The 27,063-nt window shown below is 43.3% G+C and overlaps 1 protein-coding gene across 2 annotated transcripts in view; it reads right to left on the reverse strand.

Moving 5' to 3' along the window:
* The window catches only part of hif1aa (hypoxia inducible factor 1 subunit alpha a), an 84,840-nt gene extending 60,110 nt beyond the window's left edge, over positions 1-24,730 (reverse strand). The window contains exon 1 of one of the 2 annotated variants that reach the window (XM_068038780.1): positions 24,447-24,730. In XM_068038780.1, coding sequence (XP_067894881.1) covers positions 24,447-24,472 — 26 coding nt within the window. In that variant the 5' untranslated portion in view covers positions 24,473-24,730. Of the gene's footprint in view, positions 1-21,961; positions 22,055-24,446 lie in introns of those variants that run through there. The other variant, XM_068038781.1, reaches the window with a different exon arrangement.
* Positions 24,731-27,063: the final 2,333 nt, after the last annotated feature.

The following is a 27,063-nucleotide window of genomic DNA, read 5'->3' on the forward strand; positions in this document are numbered from 1 at the left end:
AATTATTGGAAAGGATTCTGAGAGACAGGATTTATGATTATTTGGAAATGCATGGTTTGATTAGAGACAGTCAGCATGGCTTTGAGAGGGGCAGGTCATGCCTCACAAGCCTTATTGAATTCTTTGAAGATGTGACAAAACACACTGATGAAGGAAGAGCAGTGGATGTGGTGTATATGGATTTTAGCAAGGCATTTGATAAGGTTCCCCATTGTAGGCTCATTCAGAAAGTGAGGAGGCATGGGATACAGGGAAAGTTGGCTGTCTGGATACAAAATTGGCTGGCCCATAGAAGACAGAGGGTGGTAGTAGATGGAAAGTATTCAGCATGGAGCTCGGTGACCAGTGGTGTTCCACAAGGATCTGTTCTGGGACCTCTGCTCTTTGTGATTTTTATAAATGACTTGGATGAGGAAGTGGAAGGCTGGGTTAGCAAGTTTGCCGATGACACGAAGGTTGTTGGAGTTGTGGATAGTGTGGAAGGCTGTTGTCGGTTGCAACGGGACATTGACAGGATGCAGAGCTGGGCTGAGAAGTGGCAGATGGAGTTCAACCTGGAAAAGTGCGAAGTGATTCATTTTGGAAGGTCGAATTTGAATGCAGAATACAGGCTTAAAGACAGGATTCTTGGTAGTGTGGAGGGATCTTGGGGTCCATGTCCATAGATCGCTCAAAGTTGCCACCCAAGTTGATAGGGTTGTTAAGAAGGCGTATGGTGTGTTGGCTTTCATTAACAGGGGGATCGAGTTTAAGAGTCGCGAGGTTATGCTGCAGCTCTATAAGGCCCTGGTTCGACCACACTTGGAATATTGTGTTCAGTTCTGGTCGCCTCATTATCGGAAGGATGTGGAAGCTTTCGAGAGGGTGCAGAGGAGATTTACCAGGATGCTGCCTGGACTGGAGGGCATGTCTTACGAATAAAGATTGAGGGAGCTGAGGCTTTTCTCATTGGAGCGAAGAAGGATGAGAGGTGACTTGATAGAGGGGTACAAGATGATGAGAGGCATAGATAGAGTGGATAGCCAGAGACTTTTTCCCAGGGTGGAAAGGGCCATCACCAGGGGGCATAATTTTAAGGTGATTAGAGGAAGGTTTCGGGGAGATGGCAGAGGTAGGTTCTTTACACAGAGAGTGGTGGGTGCGTGGAATGCGCTTCCAACGGTGGTAGTAGAAGCAGATACATTAGGGACATTTAAACGACTCTTGGATAGGTGCATGGATGATAGTAGAATGAAGGGTAGGTAGTTAGTTTGATCTTAGAGTAGGTTAAAGGTTCGGCACAACATTGTGGGCCGAAGGGCCTGTACTGTGCTGTACTGTTCTATGTTCTATCACCATCAGAAAAAAAGCAAGAAAAAAAATCCAAGGTTTCATGTCCAGTGAGAGTCACAGCATAAAACAGAACCTGCGATTCGCAAAAAAAAACTAAGATTCACCGCACAGCATAATGCTGTGGCTAACATCTTTAACACAGATTGTGTGCAGTTGGCAGCAACCTTGAAGTAAACTTCCTCAATGTTTTAAGGCCCATTATCAGAAACACTCAGCAGGGATTCCTACTCCTGATAGTAATCCTGCAACCCTTGCACAGGGATACACGCAGTGAGTACACGATAAGGGTAGGTCGCTATGTCCCAGCAGTAAAATAGGCTGTCATTTTTTCGGTACACTAATGAAAAATAGATTTGGAGAGTGGAGTTAAGTGGAAAATTAAAATTGGGCAAAATACTGTTCATTCTTTTAATTTGAACATATTAATGTAGGGCACACAAAGAACATAAGTAAAACGTGACATGCGGGAGAAAATAACTGGATACTTTTACTCATTTTGTGCAATCCTTATGCTAATTTATTGTGCAACAATACAAAAAAAAAACTCAAGCAATCCTCACACACTTCTGTAGTCTGATCAGTTTATCAAGGAGCACAACCTCTCCTGAAACGACCAGAGGCAATTTACAATTCTGGTGGCAATGAGAAATACAAATCAATCAGGTAAACTTTACAAAGACAGTCAATTGTGTAGCATTAAAAAAATGAGTGTGTTAACTTCAGAAAGAGGTCTTGCGGGCAGTCTCACTGAGTAGGATATATCACAGGAAGAAAACAGCTACACGTTTGCAAATTGTGGCAACAAAAATCCAAAATTATTTTTTTTTTAAAAGGGGAATTGCTACTAATGCTTAGAACTGGTGTCCTTGAATGCTTGTCCTTTGGAAGCATGCTTCCAAACTATGCAAAGAAAGACACTGGTACTTAGATTAATCTATCTATTCCAAAGCACATGTACACAGAATGCCCACAAGGCAACCCGAACATATCTAGAGGTCATGATCCATAACAATAAAATTCCATCCTGCTAGATAACTGAAAAAGGAATCAGCTGAAAGGTATCTAACTTACACTTTTTGTGCGTCCAATCAATGTGGGGCTGGAGGAGAATACAGAGACAGGGAGGGATTTGAAAACAAGTTTGAGAATTTAAAAAAAAAAGGTGCTTAACCAGGAGCAAGTGCAGGTCAGTGGTATTAGGTGAATGGGACTTAGTGCAAGATAGGACACTGACAGCAATTTTGGACGTCCTCAAGTCTACAGAGGGTAGAATGTGGGAGGTCGGCCAAAAGTGTGTTAAAATTGTCACGTCTAGAGGTAACAAGGGCTTGGATGGAGATTCCAGCAGCAGATGGGCTGAGGCAGGTACTGAGTCAGTTGGTGTTATGGAGGCGGGAATACGTAGTATTAGTGATTGTCTGACCACGTCGGTGCTCTCATCTCGGGGTCAAATATGACACCAAGTTTGTGAACAGCCCAGTTCAATATCACACAGCTGCCAGGGAGAAGGATGGTGTTGGTGGTTAGGGAATGGAGTTTGTGACAAAGACCAAAGAAAATGGTTTCAGTCTTCCCAATATTTAGTTGAACTAAATGTCTGGTCATCCACTACTGGATGCCAGTCAAGCATCTGATAACGTAGAGACAGTGCAGGGGCAAGAGAGGTGGTGGTGAGATAATACTGAGTGTCAGTATACAGGTGGAAACTACCACCGTGTTTTCAGATGATGTCGCCGGGGACAGCTTGTAGGTGAGAGAAATAGGAGGGGGGCAAGGATAGATCCTTGGGGGACACCAGACGTAATGATGCAGGAATGGGAACAGAAGTGATTGCTGATAATTCTCTGGCTATGACCGAATAGATAAGAATGGAACCAGATGAATGCAGTCTCACCCAGCCAGATGCTGCTGGACAAATGTTGAGGAGGATGGTATGGTCAATTGTGTCAAAAACTGTAGACAGGTCGAGAAGGGATGGTTTACCATTATCAAAGTCACAAATGCCAACCTTCGTGACTTAGTACTGTAGCAGGGCAGAAATCTGGTTGGAGGGATTCAAGCAGGGAGTTCTGGGAAAGATGGGCATGGATTTAGGAGGCGACAGCACACTCGAGGACTTTGGAGAGGAAAAGGAGGTTGGAGAGGGAGTGATAGTTTGCAAGTAAGGAGGGGTCGCTTTTTTTGCAGGGGTAATGACGGCGGATATGAAGGAGAGGGAGACAGTAACCTGAGGAGAGAGAACCGTTAACAATATTATTTAACATGGGAGCCAGGAAAAGAAATCAGGTAGTTAGCAATTTAGCGCTAATAGTGTCAAGGCAGCAGGAGGTGTATCTATCTCATGGACAAGATGAGCTTGCAGAGGACATGAGGGAAGATAGGAGAGAAACTAAAGATAGATGGAGTTCCGGGCTAGGGCAGGGGAGGGAAGTGGCAGAGGCAGCTGATTGGATGATCTCTACCTTGGTGACAAAGAAATCCATAAGCTCCTTGCACTTCTGGCGTTATTGTTGCATTGCAGGATGATCCTCCAATAGTAAGCTGCTTTGGTGTACGAAAGCAGGATCCAATAGTGCTTTATGTGGGTCATGCCAGAAATGGTGAACATTTGCCAAGTCCGCTCATCTGCGGCCCTTGGATTTAAAGGAGTAGAGATGATGGGCCGTACCAGGAAATGGCCAGGGTGAGAGAGAGCAATAGTTTAAGGGGGCTAGGGAATCAAAGGTGGAGGTGAAGGTGTGGTTGAGCAGATCAGTAGCTGCAGAAATATCATGGTGAATGGAGGGCCAAAGGGTAGATAGTTAGGATTTTGAAAGGGCAGTTTTAACTGAATCAGGAGACAGTTTCTCCCCCCCACCAGGAGAAGACGCAGAAGCAGGAGGGTTGGGAGGGGCAAGAGGGATATGGGTGGAGAGTGAGACAAGAAAGTGATCAGAGATGGGCTTATCTGCAACTGACACAATGGGAGGCAAATGTTTAGTTTAGTTTAGAGATACAGCACTGAAACAGGCCCTTCGGCCCACCGAGTCTGTGCCGACCATCAACCACCCATTTATACTAATCCTACACTAATCCCATATTAGTGTCCCTATATTCCTCTACCACCTACCTATACTAGGGGCAATTTACAATGGCCAATTCACCTATCAACCTGCAAGTCTTTTGGCTGTGGGAGGAAACCGGAGCACCCGGAGGAAACCCACGCAGACACAGGGAGAACTTGCAAACTCCACACAGGCAGTACCCAGAATTGAACCCGGGTAGCTGGAGCTGTGAGGCTGCGGTGCTAACCACTGCGCCGCCCCCACAGTTTATATGGAAGGGAGTTTATATGGAAAAACAGATTAAAAGAGTAGGAGGGCAATGCACTCAAAAGGAGAGAGCACAAGAAGAATCGAGGAGATTGAAATCAAGGATGAGATGTCACTCAGTGCAGAGGCAGAGAGAAAGCGGCAGTGAAGAGATCTCGGTGAGAAAGATTGGGTGGGCAGTAGAGAATGAGGATTTAAAATGAGAGGCAAGGGAGGCAGAACAAGGTGGTGCTCAAAGGAGGAGAAAATGCCAGGGGTGTACGGGGAACAGATCACGCTGTGATTTAGTGGCCAGAGCTACACCACCGCCACAATGATCTGGGAAAGGCCAAGTGGTAGAAGGGATAGCCAGGCAGGGAGGCTTCAGTTAGAGGAAAGGCATCATCAACCCTCAGCCAGGAGGGCAAGGGTCTCGTTCACAAACAAACGTATATTCCAGAGGGAGATGCGGAGAGGGGCAATGATAGTCGATTCACTGGCAGAGTGTACAAAGTCAGAACTGGGAGGGGCGAGTTGGACGAAAGGACATAATGCCCTGGAACGGGAAATACCGGAATGGGCGGAATTTCTCATGAGGAAAGATTGGACAGGCTAGGCTTGTATCCGCTGAAGTTTAGAAGAGTAAGATACGACTTGATTGAAACATACAAGATTCTGAGGGGTCTTGACAGGGTGGATGTGGAAAGGATGTTTCCTCTTGTGGGAGAATCTACAACTAGGGGTCACTGTTTAAAAATAAGGGGTCGCCCATTTAAGACAGGGTTGAGGAGAAATTTTTCCTCTGAAGATTCATAACCCTGCACATTTTTCCTTTTCATATAACAGTCTAATTCCCTTCTGAATGCTTCAATTGAACCTGCCTCCACCACATTTTCAGGCATCACTTTCCAGACCTTAGCCATGCGCTGTGTAAATTTTTTTTTCCTCATGTCATTTTTGCTTCTTTCATTCCTGGAACCATTTTTGTGAATCTTTTCTGTACTTTCTCTCGTACTTTCACATCTTTCCTGAAGTGCGGCACCCAGAACTGGACACAATACTCAAATTTATTTAATTTAAATTTAAGCAACTGAGCCGCAGATCACACACCAGCTGAGTCTCATGTTGTAGTCCAGTGCAGAAATGTAGTCTTGATGTTCAGAGAAGTCCAGGAATTTGGAAGCCAAATTTGAGAAAAGATCCAGTGCTCACTAAGGAAAGTAAAGAGCAAACATGGTCGTAGATGACAGTGGCAATTCACCCTAAAATCAACTGGGCAACTTCCAAATACCTTTGACAACCTTGGTCAAGCCTAGCCTTTAAAGCAGATGCATCATCAAACAGGGTAAAACAGCCAGGGGAGTTATGAAAGGAATAAAAGCAACATACTGCAGATGCTGGAAATCTGAAATAAAAATAAAGTGCTGGAAATACTCAGCAAGTCTGACAGCATCTATGGAGTGAGAAACAGAGTTAACATTTCAGGTCTGGGACCTTTCATCATAAGTTCATTCTTCAGGTTTCAAATCCACCCAAGATTACAGGTTTCTCCGAAACATACAACATTCTTCGGACTGCTGTTCTCGTTGCAGTCTGAGATCCACACTCAGTGCCATGCGCCGACATATGTACACTCTCGACCCCACTCTCCAGAAGCACCAACTCACCCTCAGAGCTTTGAAAAGGTGCAGATTAAGATCCAGAAATGAATAATCATTCTAGCAGGGTAGATGGAATGCTAAAGAATAGCAATCTTCAGCTGGAAAAGTACATGCCAAACGAGCACTCATTATGACCGTAGAACCTATTTGACAGGTGTTTAAGGTGGCTGCAGGACACTGGCCTACAGAATGTTTTGGAAATAATGATGCACCCCAAACATTGACACTGATAAACCGAATAAATGTATTTTGGGATCAAAAATCAACAACGATGCTCAAGGCCACTGATTCATGGTTTTCACAGAAAAACAACAGAATGCAGAAGTCAATCCCAAAAACACAAGTAAATAAAAATCTCAGAACCCTATCTAATAAAACGAAACTTTGTCAGTACCACTAAACTAGACCCCGATGTCCAAGAAGCTCATTACTAAGTACATGCAGTTCTGCAAGTAAAAGGAACTACTCAAGAAACCATACAAAACAGCCTATTTGATAATAGGTGTGTTATTATATGGGCAAGACCCATGTCAAGTAATGGAATTTAGTCACCATGGTTCTGATCATAGCATACAGAGAAATGCAGCTATAAAATTGTCAGTGGCATAGCATTTGTTCTATTACATAATTCAAGACTTTGAAAGCATGTCACATGTTCCAATTATACTTGTATCAAATGCATTTAGCATTCCTTCAGAAGGAAAGATGTACCCACAGACATATGTCATTGCTTAAGGAGTTGGGTTATATGAAAAAAATGAATGATGTGATAATTAAAAGCAAGTTATGCAGATAGTTATTTTTTGGGAGCTTTCAGAGCAAATTCTATTCTTTTGGGCTACAAGAAAGCAGTTTTTTCCCCCTTTTTTGCCATTAGCCAGTGGTCAAATACATGTGGATGGCAACAGGATAATGATTATTGTTTACTGGTTATTTGGATTTTTTATTAACCTCTAGTCTTACTGTCCGTTAATGGATAAAAGCATATTTACTCTCAGAACCAGAAGGTACCATGTTGAATTTCCTTCAGCTGAATTAGTCAATGTCAACTGGGCACTTTAACAGCCCTCAAGACTTGGCAGGGAAAAATTCAGGGGTACCAGAGAGCTCCATCATATACAGAACTGTACCCTAGCAAAAGACAATTGACCATTCAACCAGGATTTCACCAATCTGTTATCATCTCCACTGGATACGTCAGGTGAGGACATGATCAAGAGTTCAACTGCCAAATAGCTAGGCTCACAAAAGAACAGTCCCCTGGATGAAGTAGCATAGGGCTGGCAGCACCAGAAAGAAAATCACATTTCAGCAAAAGTCAGCAATTTCAGGAGAGAGAGAATGCATGTTTTTGACTTTATGAAAATAAAACACAACTTGCTCACATCTTTATGCTACATGTTCAGATGTCATCTACCTTCATTTGGCCATTTCAATAACTAAGAGGTGGATCACCTTCCAGCATACCTTATATACTATTGTCACTAACTATATACTGTGGTTTACTTTTCAAAGCCCCAATGACAAAGCTATTAACAACTCTCTCCAATTGTATAAAACAGTAAAAATGCTTTGAGAGAGCAGGCCATTAAACCCCTCTGAAAGAGAGGTTGCTAATAATCTCATGTAGATTTTCAAATGCCTTCTGGAAATCTATATGGACAACAGCCTTAAATACTCCCCTATATACCATGCTAGTTACCTTCTAAAGAAATACAACCATACTAGTGAGACATTAGTCTTAACATTCATAACTTGAAGTGCTGTGACCTACAATGCTATGGACCAAGAACTGGAAAGTGGGATTAGGTTGTGTGGCTACATGTTGGCTGGGTGGACATGATGGATCAAATGGCCTCCTTCTGTGCAGTAACTTTCTATGATTCTACTTACCCTTCCGGAATTTCCTGATTTCTTCATCCCTCCAGTCTTAAATATTGAAACAGCACAATTCCAGATTGTAGAGAGTTTTTACAAAATTATGACTAATGCAGCTATGATTTACTCACCAATTTCCTTTAATATTCTTGGGTCTAATATCATCAGATCTTGGAAACCTGTCTATCTTAAGTTCAACTCTTTTCTCTGTTACCATTTTCTTACTTATACTAAATGCAATAAATCTTCTCCTAGACTTATTTTTAGATTTCCTTGTACTGCTGGTATTTTGTTCTCTTCCTCCATCATGAAAACAAATACAAATTACTCATTTAACAAATCTGCCATTTCCTTATTGTCTATTATAGCCTCACCTGCACTTAGAGGTTTACAGAGAAGTTAAAGATGTCACACACACAAGTTTATATCACACATACTTTAAAAAAGTCATGCCCTGGAAATGAATTTGGATTTTTGAATCATAACTCTAAACTAAACAGATAATCTGTAAGAGAGCTGGCACTTAAAAATTTAAGGACACTACCTGCCTGCACTACTCAACATGAAAAGAAAGAAATTTTCCAAAAATATAATGTATTTTAGAAACAATCCTCCAATTTCATTTCAATGTTGCAGTCATCTGTAAATCCAACTAAAAGTTAAAAATGATATTTTAGGGCATACACTGACATCTGAAAATATGCACAACTAACGCTAAGTGTATTTATAAGACTAACTGCTTCCTTAAAACCAAATGGAGCAGTGACATTTAACATGGTTGCTCAAAGCATTAAAACATAAGAAACAGGAGAAGTCAACTATTGAGTCTGCTCCATAATTCAATACGATCATAGCTGATCTTTTGCCTCAACTCCACTTTCCTGTGCTCTTCCCATATCCCTAGATTCACTGAGATGCCAAAAAAAAATCTGTCGCTCTCGGCCTTAAGTATATTCAACAATGGAGCATTCACAACCCTCTGGGGCAGAGAATTCCAAAGATTTACAATCCTTTCAGCGAAGAAATTTCTCATTTCAGTCCGAAATGATCAGTCCCTTATGCTGAGACTGTTCCCGTGATCTAGATTTCCCAGCCAGGGGAAACAACCTCTCGGTTTCTACCCTGTCAAGCCACCTCAGAATCTTGTATGTTTCAATGAGATCACCGCTCATTCTTCTAAAGTCCAAACAGTATAGACCCAATTTGTTCAACCTCTCACCACAGGACAATCATCTCATCCCAGGAACTAGCGATCCTTCCTTAAATATGGAGACCGAAACTGCTCACAGTACTCCAGGTGTGGTCTCACTACAGCCCTATAAAATTATAGCAAGACCTCTTTATTCTTGTACTCCAATCCCCTTGCAATAAAGGCCAACGTGCCAGTTACCTTAATTGCTTGCTGGACCTGCATGCCAACTTTGCGTTCCTTATACAAGCACCCAAGTCGGTCCGAAGATCAACATTTACGAGTTTTCACACCTTTAAAAAAATTTCTGCTTCTTCACATTAAACTCCATCTGCCACCTTGTTGCCCACTTAACCTGCCTATCTCTTTGCAGCCAATTTGCGTCCTCCTCACGCCTTACTTTGTCTCTCCAGCAAGCCTAGATACCTTACTCTGTCTCTTCATCTAAGTCACTCATACAGATTATAAATAGCTAAGGCCCAGCACAGATCCCTGCGCCACTCCATTAGTTACAGCCTGCCAACTTGAATGTGCTCCATTTATTCCTACTCTTTGTTTCCTGTCCGTTAACTAATTTAGTTTATTTTAGAGATACAGCACTGAAACAGGCCCTTCGGCCCACCGAGTCTGTGCCGCCCATCAACCACCCATTTTTATACTAATCCTACGCTAATCCCATATTCCTACCACATCCCCACCTGTCCCTATATTTTCCCTACCACCTACCTATACTAGGGGCAATTTATAATGGCCAATTAACCTATCAACCTGCAAGTCTTTGGCATGTGGGAGGAAACCGGAGCACCCGGAGGAAACCCACGCAGACACAGGGAGAACTTGCAAACTCCACACAGGCAGTACCCAGAATTGAACCCGGGTCGCTGGAGCTGTGAGGCTGCGGTGCTAACCACTGCGCCACTGTGCCGCCCATTCTTCTATCCGTGCTAACATATTATCCTTAACTCCATGAGTTACTTTTGTATGGCACATTATCAAATGCCTTTTGGAAATCCAGGTATACTACATCTACTGAAGCCCCTTTATCTACCCTAATTACATGCTCAAAAAACATTAATAAATTTGTAAAACATGAGGTATCTGCTACCCTTAGCTGCTCAACCTGTGTGACTACAGCACATTATGTGATTGACTTTTAATGCCCTCGGCAACTAAGGATGGGCAATAATTATTGCCTTACCAATGTCACCCACATTCTAACAACAAATATAAAACTGAGTGTAATCTAATGTAGGTAAACATCAAGATGTTACTTTGTTCTTTTCGCTGAAATTGTAAAAGATCCAGGAAGGCTCAATGACAGCAGGCCAGTGCACAAACCTGAATTATACTACCACTCATTTGCAAAATTACTTGTAACTGTGGCAGTTCTAACTGCACTAACCAAATAGATGATGACATGCACTTTACCCGATTGATGTAAAAGTATCATTAGTCACAAGTAATTGTGCAATAAAGAATTAAGCATGGAACAAATAAGGCCATTCTGCTCACATGGCTCAAGATGTCTAGCAATCATGTACTATTTGCTGTATCGCAGTTTCTCCTTCGCCCCAAAGAAAAATTCAGCAGAATGCAGACTACATCTCCAGGCATACATTGTCTGCCTTGACATTTGTATGGCCTGGAAGCTAATAGCTAATGAACCATCATGTTTCATACACCAATTATTTCAGTGTACTTAGTCTACTAACTTTTAACACAACTCCTAATGAGATTTTTAAAAAACAAATGTACATGGCAGAAGAAAAATTATGAAGCAACAAACCTAAACAACTCCATTAAGTATATGATACCTCAATTGATCTGCACAGAATACCATTGGAGTGTCCCTTTGGTATAAAGAGAAAAAAGCTTTATATCGGAAAGCTAATGTCATCACAATTTATAGTTTTTAAAAATTCATTCATAGGAACCGATCGTTCCTGGCAAGGCCAGTATTTATTGTCCATCACTAATTGCCGTTGAGAAGGTAGTGGTGAGCCACCTTCTTGAACCAAGGTAGTACATTTGGTGTAGGTACATCCATGGTGCTGTAAGGGAGGGAGTTCCAGGATTTTGACCCACGATAGTGTAGGATTCAGCAATATAGTCCCAAGTCAGGGATGGTGCGTGACTTGGAGGGAAACTTGCAGGTGGTGGTGTTCCCATGCAGCTGCTGCCCTTGTCCTTCTAGGTGGTAGAGATCATGGATTTGGAAGGCGCTGGTGAAAGAGGCTTGGCAAGTTGCTGTAGTGCATCTTGTAGATGGTACTCACTGCTGCCACTGTGTGCCAGTGGTGGAAGGAGTAAAGATTTAAGGTGATGGAATAGAGTGCCGATCAAGCAGGCTGCTTTGGCCTGGACAGTGTTGAGCTTTTTGCATGTTGTTGAAGCTGCACTCATTCAGGCAAGTGGAGAGTAGTCCATCAGACTCCTGACTTGTGCCTTGTAGATGGTACACAGGCATTGGGGAGTCAGAAGTGGAGTTACTCACTGCAGAATTTCCCAGCCTCTGACCTGCTCTTGTAGCCACAGTATTTATATGGCTGGTCCAGTTAAGTTTCTGCTCAATGGTAACCTCAGGATCTTGACAGTGGGGATTCAGCGATGGCAATGCTGTTGAATGTCAAGGGGAAATGGTTAAGATTCTCTCTTACTGGAGATGGTCACTGCCTGGCACTTTTGTGGTGCAATATCACTTGCCACTTAGCAGCTTAAGCCTGATTGCTGTCCAGGTCTTGCTGCATGCAGGCACTGACTGCTTCCTTATCTGAGGAGCTGCGAATGGTACTTAACAGTGTGCAATCAGTGAACATCCCCACTTCTGATCTTATGATGGAGGAAGGTTATTGATGAAGCAGCTGATGATGGTTGGGCCTAGAACACTACCTTGAGTAACTCCTGCAGCAATGTCCTGGGGCTAACATGATTGGCTGCCAACAACCACAACCATCTTTCTCTGTGCTAGGTTGACTCAAACCAGTAGAGAGCTCCCCCCCCACCCACCCACCTCTCGATTCACAGAAATTTCAATTTTGCTATGGCTCCTTGATGCCACTTCATTCATAATGGCAAAATGTGTGTTCAACAACATCTTGGGAATTGCATCAGAATACCACAAGGGTTTCATTATTGTACCTATCGTAATTTTCATTGCAGATACAGCCCAATGATCACCATATCTAGTTATCAGGATCAGATGGGCATGTAAACTAATGCTAGTTGCAATTTGAGGTAATAAACTTAGGAGTATCAAAAAACCCAGTAGTACAGGTCTAAGTATAATTTTTTCCTCAGTGTTAAATGAGCTTCGTACACATTTACTACACTGAAACAACAGCAACACTGAAGTTGCAATATAAATTCACAGCCAGGTCCAGCCTGACTCTGGAAAGGATCAGCAAGAGATCCCCTAGAGAACATAGTCTCTGACAAATTAACCCCAGTCTGACAGAACTGCATTCAAAATGCATGTCATAGAGTTATACAGGCTCTTCGGCACATCGTGTCTGTGTCAACCATCAAGCACCTATCTATTCTAATCCCATTTTACAGCACCTGGCTCGTAGCCTTGTATGCTATGGCTTTTCAAGTGCTCATCTAAACACTTCTTAAATGTTGTGAAGGTTCCTGCCTCTACCACCCCTTCGGGCAGTGTGTTCCAGATTCCAACCACCCTCTGGGTGAAAACATTTTTCCTCAAATCCCCTCTAAACCTCCTGCCCCTTACCTTAAATCTATGCCTCCTGGTTACTGACCCCTCTAAGGGAAAATGTTTCTTCCTATCTACCCTATCTATGCCCCTCATAATTTTGTATACCTCAATCAGTTCCGCCCCTCAGCCTTCTCTGCTCTAAGGAAAACAACCGTAGCCTATCCAGTCTCTCTTCATAACTGAAATAGTAGCATGTCTTTTGGACATCCTGCATATCTTTTTTAATTCCAACTAGTGACAATTTAACTATTTAGACAGTGAGCATCCTGCGCCCCAGCCCCCATTCACCCTTAACATCTGGACTGTGGACTCGGGTGCATAACTCACTTCAGAGTACAATGCGCTAAAATCTCTTTGATCTCTTACAACCACCTATCGATCTCTCTGTCTGAAAGTATCTCCCCAAAAGTAATGGCCCTGCCTCCAAAATATGGAGCCTTATACATGAGTTTATTGCAATTGTGCTTGTGCAGAGGCTCAAAGTTATGATCAGGTTCTCAGTACCAGCAGGAAAATGTCATTTTTCTGGTGATTCACTAATTTTTGAGCTTTTAAAAAAATTCTCTTCACTGAGATTTGGTTTCTTTGAATGCATTTTTATGGTGTCAGAACTCAAATTAAAAAGCTTCTCCAATAACAGGCTCTCAAACAAACCATGTTTAATGAAACAAAATACTGCGGATGCTGGAAATTTGAAGTAAAAACAGAAAATGCTGGAAATACTCAGCAGATGTGGCAGCATCTATGGAGAGAGAAACAGTTAAAATTTCAAGTCGATGACGCTTCATCAGAACTGGTAAAAGTGAGATCTGCTGAGTATTTCTGGCATTTTCTGTTTTTATTTGTGCTTGATGAATACTTGACAAAGGGTGGTCCACAATTGTTTGGCTTAACAAATTTAGTAACTGCTTTCATCTATGAAAGGATTTTAAATACAGCTTCAGTAAAATTACTTCTGTTCATTTTACTTTCTTCATTACATAGTGGGGAGCCATCCCCCATCGTGCTGCTTGGCTCTACAGTCAATAAGATCACGAGCTGAAATATGCAGGATTAGCTGCTCACATTTACTTCAATTAAATTGGCAACTGTAGCCCAATGGCATATTTGTATGTCTACATTTTTACAGGATTACAGCGTTGGCTTCCTATAGGTTGGCTGAATTAACACCATGGGTAAAGCCAATGGAAAAATGCTCTGTAGCTAGCTGCATGCCAGTAATGAAAACATCGAGTCAGTAGCTAAACTATACAGACCATGAAGCTCACAAGTTTGATGATCAGTCTGTGTCTCGATTTTTGACAGGGCAATGGCAAGGGACAATTGACTTCAGCACTAGATTTTGGGTAGAGAAGAATGATGCCCAGCTTTAATCAAATAGGCTACCATCACTCACTCATTTTTCCCACTTGAATGGCCACTTGGGTGCCTGGAGGATAGCTGGCATGCATGGAAACATAATTCAGTTATCAGTCGGCAGCTTCAGGATGAGATAACATAAAAAATTTACTATGCTTACCCTGCTATACCTATCAAGTCATTGGGTGCAGCAGCAGGGGAGAAGGCAGATAAAATTGATACATGTAAAAGAATTTTGCTGAGATAAAATTACCACAGAAAATCTTGCATTTTGTACTTTGGGCATTTCCACCTAGGCTGGCTGTCTGCATTGATGCTGCTGGTCTCAGGAGATGAAGCAGCTGAATTATTGAAATTAATCTAGCACCCCTTTTTAAAAAAAAAGGGGTGGGAGGGAAGATGAACAAAGGAGGGAGTCAGGTTTACCCTCATGACTTCCTTCTCTGCTCTGCCCCCAACTCCTCCGCAATCAGAGGTTAATAAGGAACCAAGAACCTGACTGAACTCGAGTACACTTTTCTATACTGGCCAGCAGCCTGCTGACACATTCTATCTGGAACATAAGAACAGCATCAGGCCATTTAGCCCCTCAAGCCTGTTCTGCCATTCAATTAGATCATGGCTGATCTGCAACCTCCAAATACTCGCCTTTGCCCCATATCCCTTCATACCTTTGATAAATTTTTTTGTTAACGTATCTTAGAATTAAAATGAACAATTCACTCAGCATCAACTGCCACTGGCAGAAGTGTGTTTCAAATTTCTACCACCCTTGGAAAGTAGAAGTATTTCCTAACTTCACTCCTAAAAGGCCTTGCTTTAATTTTTAGACATACCCAGAGTCCTAGCCCAACCAGCCAAAATAGTTTCTCTCGGATTACTCTGTTCCCCTTAATATCTTGAAAACTTTGATCAAATCACCCCTTCACCTTCTAAATTCCAAGGAATACAACCCTAGTTTGCAAAATCTCTCCTAATTTAACCATTAGAGTCCAGGTAAATCTACACGGCAGTCCCTGCAAGGGTAATATATCCTTCCTAAGCTGTGGTGTCCAGAACTACTCATAGCACTCCAGGTGTAGTCGAACAGGTTTTGTATAGCTGTAGCGTAACTTCTACTCCCTTGTATATTTTAGTCCTCTAAAGACCAACATTCCATTAGCTTTAGATTAGATTAGAGATACAGCACTGAAACAGGCCCTTCGGCCCACCGAGTCTGTGCCGAACATCAACCACCCATTTATACTAATCCTACACTAATCCCATATTCCTACCAAACATCCCCACCTGTCCCTATATTTCCCTACCACCTACCTATACCAGTGACAATTTATAATGGCCAATTTACCTACCAACCTGCAAGTCTTTTGGCTTGTGGGAGGAAACCGGAGCACCCGGAGAAAACCCACGCAGACACAGGGAGAACTTGCAAACTCCACACAGGCAGTACCCAGAATCGAACCCGGGTCCCTGCAGCTGTGAGGCTGCAGTGCTAACCACTGCATTACATTATAATGGATGTCCACGGTTTCTAACTTTTCACCATTTGGAAAGTAGTATGTACAATCCTCGTTAAGTCCAAAGTTGGTATGCCTACATTGAGATCTATTAAATCATTGCCAATTCACTTCATTAATATCTCTAATTTTATACTGATTATCCTATCATTTGAGTCACTAATTCATAAGATGCAAAGTTAGAGCCCTGGAGATCTTTGCAGGACTAGTCACATCCTTCCAATTATCCCTACTTTCGATCGCCTTCCACTCAGCCAATTTCTTAACCAGGTCAATAATTTGTCTTCAATTCCATGGACTTCAACATTAGCTAGCAGTCAATTGAGGGACTTTATCAAATGCCTTCTGCACATCTAAAAAATAAGACTCCCCTGTCCATTACTTTTTATCAACACATTGAAAAATCCAATCAGATTCATCAAGCATGAATTACCCAGTACAAATCTATGCTGACTCTCTGATTGGCTGAAAAATTTCAAAATGTTCAGTCATTTTATCCATAATTATAGACTCTAGTAAGTTCCCAACAACAGATGTTAGGTTAACTGGTCTGTAATTCCCTGGTTTTCCTCCGTCATCTTTCTTCAATAGCGGAGTGACATGCACAATTTTCCAATCTAAAGGAACGGTTGCCAAATCCAGAGATTTTTGGAAGATTATAGTTAGGGCATTTGCAATGTTCTCACCTACTTCCTTTAAAACCTGGGCTGGAAACCAACTGGTCTTCAGGATGTCACTCTTCAGTGCCATTATTTTCTTCAATACTGAAGTTTTGCTTATGTGAATTTTGCTGAGTCCCTGATTCAATAATAGTTTTGTTGAGATGTCTGGCATGCTGACCTCTTCCTCTGCTGTAAAAGCTAATACAAAGTAATTATCTAATATGTTCACCATTGCCTTATTTTTATAATTGTCAAGATTGGGTTGATTTTGATGTCCTTTGCAAGTTTTTTTTTTCATACAACTGTTTGGGAGCTCTGTTGTCGCCTTTTGCATCTCTCCCATTTGTCAGGACCTGGGGCGGCACAGTGGTTAGCACCGCAGCCTCACAGCTCCAGCGACCTGGGTTCAATTCTGGGTACTGCCTGTGTGGAGTTTGCAAGTTCTCCCTGTGTCTGCGTGGGTTTCCTCCGGGTGCTCCGGTTTCCTCCCACATGCCAAAGACTTGCAGGTTGATAGGTAAATTGGCCATTAGCAATTGCCCCTAGTATAGGTACGAGGTAGGGAAATATAGGGACAGGTGGGGATGTGGTAGGAATATAGAATTAGTGTAAATGGGTGGTTGATGGTCGGCACAGACTCGGTGGGCCAAAGGGCCTGTTTCAGTGCTGTATCTCTGAGATAACTGTGCTAGTTTTTACATTCTTCCTCTTTTAGCTTACTTATTCCTTTCTAAAAAAAAAAATCTATGGACAACTGGAACTCTTGCCCCTTAGAGGCATAAACTGGTTTGCACATTAAATTCATTTCTGAACACCTCCCAATGCTGTTCTGTTGTTTTACCCATTAACAGACCTGCCCAGTTGACCATGGACAGTATCAGTCTCGTCATATTCAAGCCAGCCTTACCTAAATCTAGAATCTTAGTAGTGGTTTTGTGTTTTTCCCTCCCAAATACTATGTTGAACTCGATCATATTAGGATCTCTGTTAGATAAATGTTCACACAATAAGGCTCATTACTAAATCGAAGATGGCTGCCCTATTGGTTCCAGGACAAACTGCTGCAGAAAATATCCTGAATACACTCAAGAAATTCACTACTTCTGACATGAGCTAGTCTGCTTATCCCAATCCACATGAAAGTTAACCCCCCACCCCCGCCACTAAAACCATTCGGCCTTTGCAACATAATCTCTGCATTCTACCACTTCGCAGCTGCTACTTGGGGATCTATACACAACTCACACTACTGTATTAAATCCTTTTCTATTTCTTAATTCTATCCACTGCCTGCTTATCAATGAAGTGATTTTACCACTAAGGCTACTCTTCTCCCTCTATCATTCTCCCATCTTTCCTGTAGCCTGGTATATATAGCACCCAGCACTGACCATCTTGCAGCCACGACTCAGTAATGGCTACCATGTCATACAATTCAAGTTGAATTTGCACTTGCAACTCAATTTGTTCCCTATACGCCATGTATTGTATAAATAACACTTATTTGGGCCACAGACCCTCCCAGTCCTCCTGCTCTAACCTTTACTCACAAATTTCTCATCTTTCTCTCCTGGTTTAATTACTTTGCATCCTTCGGTTTTCCTTTTACCTGTAGTGCCTAAAGCATAATTTCTGACTCTGACTCTACTCTCTTCCCTTTCACCTGTTTTAGAACCATTACTTATACTACCCTTTCCACTTGAGTATTCTCCCGCCCATGCCATTTACCAGTTTAAAGTCCTTGTGACCACCCTATTTAATTCTTTCTGCTAGAACCCTGGTTCCAGCCCGGTTCAGGTGGAGACCATACCAAAGGTAGAATTTCTTCCTGTCCCAAAACTGGTGCCAGTGTCCCATGAAATGGAACCTCTCTTTCCCACAACCACATGTTCACTTCCTTAATCTGTTTATATGTATTCCAATTTGCTTGTGGCTGAGGTAATAATTCACATACTATAATCCGTGAGATAGTATTCTTGGGAATTCAATTCCCAGCTGCTGGTACTCGCCAACAAGACTTTTGGTCTACTCTTTCCTAGAGTGTTGTAATCCATGTTGGAACCAATGACTGGATCACCATGCCTCCAATTTCCTTTCAAGCTGGTTCAAGATGTCCTTCACTCTGACACTAGGTAGGCAACATACCATGTGGGACTCTCAATCCTGTTTACAAAGGATGTTTCTGTTCCCCTAATTATTACTGAATTCCCTACAACTACCACAATACGCTTCCCCTACTCCTCACCCCATCTTGAACAGCCTCCTGCTCCTAGCTGCTATGGACAGCAATCTGACCATCCTTCCAAAAGTCTTCATTCTTAGCCTCACAGCTAGCAAGTGCATTATGCGTTTTGACTGAGATCAGTTTCTGTACACCATCGCTGTCCATCTCAACTGGGTTCCCCTTACTCTATACACTTTTGGTCACAACATTCTGATCCTGCACCTCTCTAAAAGATGCAAACAAGATCGAGAGCAAACTCTCCAGATACTGCTCCCCCTCCCTTATGAGTTGACTGTCTCCAACTCATACTCCAGCTCAATAACACGGAGTCAGAAACATCTATTGCTGTCACATTCATGCAGGACGTCTCGTCGTCATCTAACTCCCACATACTGCTGTACAGACAGACAAACTGCTCTTCCATACCTTAGTCTATATTATTGCATCTACCTTTTAGTCTGGGTCAAAAAGGAATAACTGTTTTTACAAGGCAAAGGACCCTTAGCACTGCACCCCTGACAACAGTCCACATCTTCAGCAGACAAGGAGAAAAACTGGATGCTCAACAAATAATTGCATTTATAAAGCACTTTCAACGTAGAAGGCAAACAGAAGTACAAGCTGAGAAGTGAAAGCTGAGCTAAAGAAAGTAACATTCAATGGGGCAGCCAAAAACTTGGCCAAGGAGGTGGGCTTACAGAAAGTATTAAGGGAGCAGCGGGAAATGAGAGTGATGGCATTCCTAATCTACAACTCTTTAAACCTGTATAGGCCTACCCTGAACAGAATAATCCCATATAAGAATAACTGTTCTTGCCCACTAACCCTCCTGGTCCAGTGATCTCTGCTGGGATTGTTATACACAAGAGTAATATAATTAGCCTTAGCAGTGCTAGGAAGGGGGTAAAAATATTCAACCAGACTAGGAGGAGCTGTAGAAAGACAGAGAGGAAATAAGGTCCAAGTACAATTCTGGTCTGTGCTGGCTTAACTGATCTCAGCCAGAACAAGAAATGGGGTACTACAATTAGCTTTAGTGCCTCTGGGCTAGGGAGGGAAGAAAGCAGCCAAGGTTCTGATTTCTGATAACTATCACTTTTGCTCAAAACTAATGCATGGATATTAAATTCTTTTTATTCGTTCTTGGGATGTGAGCATCACTGGCAAGGCCAGAATTTATAGCCCATCCCTAATTGCCCTTGAGCAGGTGGTGGTGAGCCGCCGACAACGGAGTGGCTTGCTAAGCCATATTGGTGTGGGTCTGGAGTCGCATGTAGGCTAGACTGGTTCAGGACAGCAGATTTCCTCCCAAAGGACACTAGTGAACCAGATGGGTTTGCACGACAAGTCTAGATCTATTAATTAACTGAATTTAAGTTCCCCGAGCTGTCGTGGTGGGATTTGAACTTGTCTCCAGGTCTTTGGATTACTAGTCCAGCAATATTACCACTATGCTCCCAGCCCCTGACAATGATAAGCGAGAATTAGATCACAAATGAATAATTTGCGACACTCACCAAAATCTAGTACTAGCCAATTTCTTCCAACACACGACTGGAAATAAAACATCCATTAATCTCCATTTCTAACAAGCTGAACATACAATCAATACTTGGTACAGCATGTTATAATACACATGAAGATAAATGAATGCACTCCAGTGGCATCAACCACATAGATTCATATGGAGCATTTTGGTTGCAGAGTACTGGGGTGAGTGTTAGTTGATTTATTTCAGACAGACATTATCCTGGAATTAGAATTACACTTAAAACAATGCTAAACTATGGAAATATTACTACAGCAAGTTCACTTGATTTAAATAGGTAACTTTAGGCTCCATGGAGAAGTCTGAATATCAACTCCAAAAGAAAAAGATAATTCAAAAATAACCACCTCAATCATTAAGTCTCAAGTCTTAGATCATAAACTACCATTGTCCTCCCTGAACAATACACCAACTATAGCTGAGACAACCTGACGATACTGATGTGAGCCCATCAGGAACTAGACCAAGGTTGCCCAACATATGGACCACGGGCCAGGATCTGGCCCACCAAAAGTTTCCATCTGGGCTGCAGATGTATTTCAGATATGAGAAATTTCCCATTGTCTTCTTCCTGCACACCGGCTTTTAAAAAAAAAATCAGAAGTCAGCTTCACAGCTGACAGATGCTACCATTGGGAACAGCAGTTTCCGAACTTCGGACAGATTCGGGGTTTTCAGGCAGACTTTTCAAAAAAAGTCAGAACCCGCCGGGAGGGGGAACAGAAAGCAAGAGACTAATCCTGACAGATGCACAGCTATCCAGAATACTCCACATCACTACAAGTGTGCAACCAAGCATTGACTACTCTTGCAAGCAAAAGAAATGCCAAATACCTCATTAAATCACTGCCCAACACAGTGACGATAAAGTAAGCCAATAAATTAATCTTCTCATTTAAAGCTTCTTCACAGAAATGCATGTTTGTTGTTGTTTTGATTAATAGTAAGATACATTTCTAATGCCTTTATCTTTCTAAAATTGTCTCACCAGCCCCCTATAAATGACAAATGACACGAAAAGGTTGGGCAACCCTGAACTAGACAAAGTAAAAAGCAGTTGATCGTATAATCTCTCAGACTGTATGTCTCAGCTCAGTGTCTCCTGTCATCCGTTTATATGTGAAGGATCTTCGACTGCCAATGTTATCGAATAGAATTCCTTCAAATTTTTGATTTAAGTTGCATGCACTGACAGAAGACTAGTTTTCACTAGAAACTTCCTAAAAAGCTGATATTTAGGCATTTTCAAACTTCCACTTATCTAAGAACTTCCCCTGCAAAAAAAAAACACAAACGATTTACATACAGCAGAACCTAGATTGTGTAAGAAGCTTTTGGTGTAAAATGAGACAATCAGGAGTCATGGCCTTATTTTTTGCTTTAAGAGTTTGCCAGTTTACAGGTTCTCCAAGCACACCTTACCAACTACTGATGCTGCAAGACCCAAGCGAGGAGGCCAAAATTTCAATCCACCCCAGCTATAGTTAAGCACCAAAAGTAGCAGGCACTCATCTCCTGCAGTCTTCATAGTGTGGAGAAATTACAAGATTAAAAGTGAACACTGCAAAGCATTCTCAGCATTCACCTTTATAGTCAAGAGGTCTGAGGCTAGCATCAGTGAAGTGCATCATAATTTCCTGGGTCTCTGCGGCCTGTGACAAGTCAAGAAGTTGGAGGCTCAGGTACCTGCACAATAAAGGTGAGTCGACATATCAGCCATCAATATACTGTAATTTGGTGCTTCTGATTATCCATTAATTGCTGGTTGACCAAAGATTCTCCTCCATTATGGTGGATAACTGAAATGCCACTATCATTTTTTTCCTTATTTATTCAGGAGATGTGGCCTTCACTGGCAAGATAAGAATATATTGCCCATCCAAATGTCAAATTTTACTTTATAGCACAACTGTGAAGTACTTTGGGACTTCATTGTGTTAAAGGCAATATGTAAGTATAGGCAGTTGTTGCAATCCCTAATTGCCCTCAAGAAGGTGGTGCTGGGCCCCCTTAAATTACTGAGTCTGTGCAGCAAAGGTACTCGTACAGTGCCAATAGGTAGTGAGTTCCAGGATGTTGATCCAGTGACTTTGAAGGATCGGCACTCTATTTCAATTCAGAATGTGTGACTTGCAGGTGGTGGTATTTCCATGCATCTGCTGCCCTTGTCCTTCATTGAGGTTGCAGGTTTGGGAGGTGCTGTCAAATATGCCTTGGCGAGTTGCTGCTATGCATCTTGGCCATGGTACACACTGCAGACATGGTGCGCTGCTGGTGGAGAGAGTGAATGTTTAAGGTGGTGGATGGGCAGCAATTCATGTGGGCTGCTGTCATGGATGGCGTTGAGCTTCTAGTGTTCCTGGAGATGCACTTATCCTGGCAAGTTGACAGTATTCCAACACACTCCTGACTTGTGCCTTGTAGATGGTGGAAAGGCTAGGGGGAGGCAGGAACTAAGTCACTTGCTGCAGAATACCCAGCCTCTGACCTGCTCTTGTAGCTACAGTATTTAAGTAGCTGATCCAGTTAAATTCCTGGTCAACGGCGACACCCACCCCCAAACCCCCCAGAACTTTGATGTGGAGGATCTGATGATGGTAATGCCGTTGAATGACATGCAGTGGTGGTTGGACTTTCATAGGAGATGGTCATCGCCTCGTTTGTGTGACATGAATGCTACTTGTAGTATAAATTGTAAATGTATACATGACAAACACCATATTCAAATAAAAGACCATGTTACTGTAAATGCAAGTCACTGCAAGCATAAGTATTTCTGATTTTGATGGCAGTTAAAGAACATTTAGGATAGGAAACACCTACATTCTATTGGTTATATAACTAGTGACTGGAGCTTGTTTCAAGGTCCAGTGATTTAAGTCAAGGGCATTTAAGCTTTCAGTCTTCATACGCCAATTTAGTGTGGACCAGAGGTTGGGAATCCATGAATGAATTTTAATCAATGTTCCCATTAGCTGATATTAACAAACTTTAATGTTCTGACTTATGATTTATCCACCATTAACAAGCCCTTTCCAAACCGCAGGTTCACAAAATTAAAATAGGACAAACCAGCAAGTAATATAAGTACACATAGGATTTAATTGCTTGGGCTTTAGGAGCCCAATAACTGGGGGTTTGGGAATACATCAAATGCTTGTAATTTAGACACCCCGGTTCAACACTCATACGGAATTACTCAGCGGAAGTTATTAATCCTGAGGACTCTTAAAAATATTTTAAATACTTATCCTCAAGCAAATCAATGGTAATTTCTCCTTTCACCTCATTTGTTTAAATATGCATACGTCCTTGGAAGCCAAATACTGGACTTCAGCTTAACCGCCCAAAATGTTTTTTAAAAAGAAAAATAAAGCCCGGTTCTTTCGCGGCATGAATGTTGTTCAAAAAGAATGTCACAATTTACCCACGCAATTAAATACGATTCCACAACATAGTCAATGCGACTTTTCACCAAAGCGATTAGATTTGTTTAAAACCTTGGAAACTAACGCGGCGCACATTGCGATACACACTGTTCCACACCAGCGGCATCGTATAGCATCAAATGTAATGGCATATATTAACAATTCATACTGGCAAAAAAAAAAACCAAAATGGAAATCATATTAAAAGCTAAGCAAAGAAGCCCAGTCTCTGGTTAATCCCGAAGTTCCAAACCAGGTAGATACCCCGTGACCCGTCCGTATAGAGACCGATCCCAAACACAGCCAAATTGCAACCCCCACTCCCCGCAAAACAAAAACGGCGAGCATCATCCTGGAGAGTCCCCGAAACAAAGCGGCCCAAGGTCACCCCAGTGGCCGGCCTCCTGCCAGCAGATTCCCTGGGACTGAGCCCAAGCCGCGCACTCGCGCTGAGCCCAGCTTCAGCTCCACAAAATGGCGGCGCGGAGCCCGGAGCCAGACACTCGGAACAGAGGCGATCCCCCAAAGAACCACACGCCCGGCCGGCCGCCGAGAACCGACTCTCGGGGGGCGGGGAGGGAGAAGGCCCGCCGATTCTCAACCGAAGCCCCGCAACGTGAGCGCTACAGCTGCCGCACTTACCACTTCTTCTCGCTGCCGACCTGCATCTCCTTTTATTGTCTTGGCCGGGTTCTCACCCGATCTCTAAACCTCTGGCCAAGCGCGGAGCCCCGAATCCGGCCAGCAGGCCACGATCACTCTCTCGTTACACTCGATCAGACAGACAGCCACTGGGCTGTCACATCGGACTGATATCTCCACAACACGAATAGAACGGCGATCACCAATTTACACCGACGCCGCTACCACCAGCACTAACTTTCCCACAGCCGCTCGTCCCCACTTGAGTCATCAGCACGCGAGACTGACGCTGCTGACGTCATCGCCCCTTCCCCGGCCCCGCCCTCCCCCGCTGGCAGCTGGAGGCTCTGAGTGCTGAGAACGCGCGTCCCAGCTCCAGCCAGCTGTAAGTGCCACGCTGGATAGGAGCAGCACAACATTGCATCAGCAAACACAACCAGCACTACAAACAAAAGCAGAAAATGCTGGACATACTCAGCACCTGTGGACAGAGAAACATTATGATATGAATAAGATATGCCTTGCAGATGCTCAGGGCATCAAAAATATTTGACGACCAATGAATTACTTTTGAGGTGCTGCAGAAAAATTTGATTGTCGGGGCTGTTACACAGTTGGCTCTCCCCTTGCGCCTCTGTCTTTTTTCCTGCCAACTGCTAAGTCTCTTCGACTCGCCACACTTTAGCCCCGCCTTTATGGCTGTCCGCCAGCTCTGGCGAACGCTGGCAACTGACTCCCACAACTTGTGATCAATGTCACAGGACTTCATGTCGCGTTTGCAGACGTCTTTAAAGCGGAGACATGGACGGCCGATGGGTCTGATACCAGTGGCGAGCTCGCTGTACAATGTGTTTTTGGGGATCCTGCCATCTTCCATGCGGCTCACATGGGCAAGCCATCTCAAGCGCCGCTGACTCGGTAGTGTGTATAAGCTGGGGATGTTGGCCGCCTCGAGGACTTCTGTGTTGGAGATACGGTCCTGCCACCTGATGCCAAGTATTCTCCGGAGGCAGCGAAGATGGAATGAATTGAGACGTCGCTCTTGGCTGACATACATTGTCCAGGCCTCGCTGCCATAGAGCAAGGTACTGAGGACACAGGCTTGAGGAACACAAACGTCTGAGTGTATCAAGCCTTAGCATAATACAATGTAATTCTAGTGACAGAACTACTCTCTTAGAGCAATAATTCAGTAGTTTGATGGGGCCCTCAACCATGTCTGACCCATTTCCCACACTTCTGCCCTCACCCTTCCCCTCCCTCCCAGAACCAAGACAGGGTTCCCTTTGTCCTCACTTTCCACTCCACCAGCCTGCACATCCAAAGGATCATCCTCCGCCATTTCCGCCACCTCCAGCGTGATGACACCACCAAACGCATCTTCCCTTCCCCTATCAGCAATACAAAGGGATTGTTCCCTCTGCGACACTTTGGTCCACTCCTCCATCACCCCCGACACCTCGTCCCCTTCCCACAGCACCTTTCCATGCAATTGCAGGAGGTGTAATACCTGCCCTTTTACCTCCTCTCTCCTCACCATCCAAAGCCCCAAGCACTCCTTCCAGGTAAAGCACTGATTTACTTGTACTTCCTTCAATTTAGTATACTGTATTCACTGCTCACATGTGGTCTCCTCTACATTGGGGAGACCGTTTTGTGGAACACCTCTGCTCAGTCCGAAAGCATGACCCCGAGCTTCTGGTCGCTTGCCATTTCAACAGCACCACCACCCCCCCACCCCCACCCCACCCCCACTCTCATGCCAACATTTCTGTCTTTGGCCAGCTCCAGTGTTCCAGTGAACATCAACGCAAGCTCAAGGAGCAGCACATGTTCTTTTGATTAGGCACCTGGCAGCCTTACAGACTGAACATTAGTTCAATAACTTCAGAGCATGATTGGCCTTTTTTATATTTTTTATTTTATTTTATTTTTTCACCACGTGACTGTTTTTCATGTAGACAGACCTGCTCATTTTTCTGCTATTAATACTCTCTCTGGACTAATGCTTTGTCTTTCAGCACAAGCATTAACACATTCTTTGCCTTTGTCCCAGGACAGCCTTGTTATTTAATCTCTCCTGCACTCTGCCCTATCAAACACCTCCCCTTTTGTTCTCTACCCCCCCATCCACCGCCCCCCCGCCACCCCCGTCACTTGCTTAAAACCTAATTCTTTTCTAACCTTTGCCAGTTCTGATGAAAGGTCACAGACCTGAACTGATAACTCTGCTTCTCTCTCCACAGATGCTACCAGACCTGCTAAGTATGTCCAACACTTTCTGTTTTTATCCCAAATTTCATTGCTAGTCTGTGACTGTGACAGGCGGCACAGTGGTGCAGTGGTTAGCACTGCAGCCTCACAGCTCCAGCGACCCACATTCGGTTCTGGGTACTGCCTGCGTGGAGTTTGCAAGTTCTCCCTGTAACCGTGTGGGTTTCCGCCGGGTGCTCTGGTTTCCTCCCACAGCCAAAGACTTACCTCTTACCTTCCGGGAGTGGAGCGGAGAGGAGCTCTTCCAGCGCGCCGGAGTTTTGAAAAAAAAAGGCAAACAGTGACGTCAGAGGAGAGCTGCAAGGTGATTGGTTGGTGAGTAACAGCTGTTAGAATATCTTTA

The sequence above is a fragment of the Heterodontus francisci genome, chromosome 9 (genome assembly GCF_036365525.1).
Source record: "Heterodontus francisci isolate sHetFra1 chromosome 9, sHetFra1.hap1, whole genome shotgun sequence".
NCBI lineage: Eukaryota > Metazoa > Chordata > Chondrichthyes > Heterodontiformes > Heterodontidae > Heterodontus > Heterodontus francisci.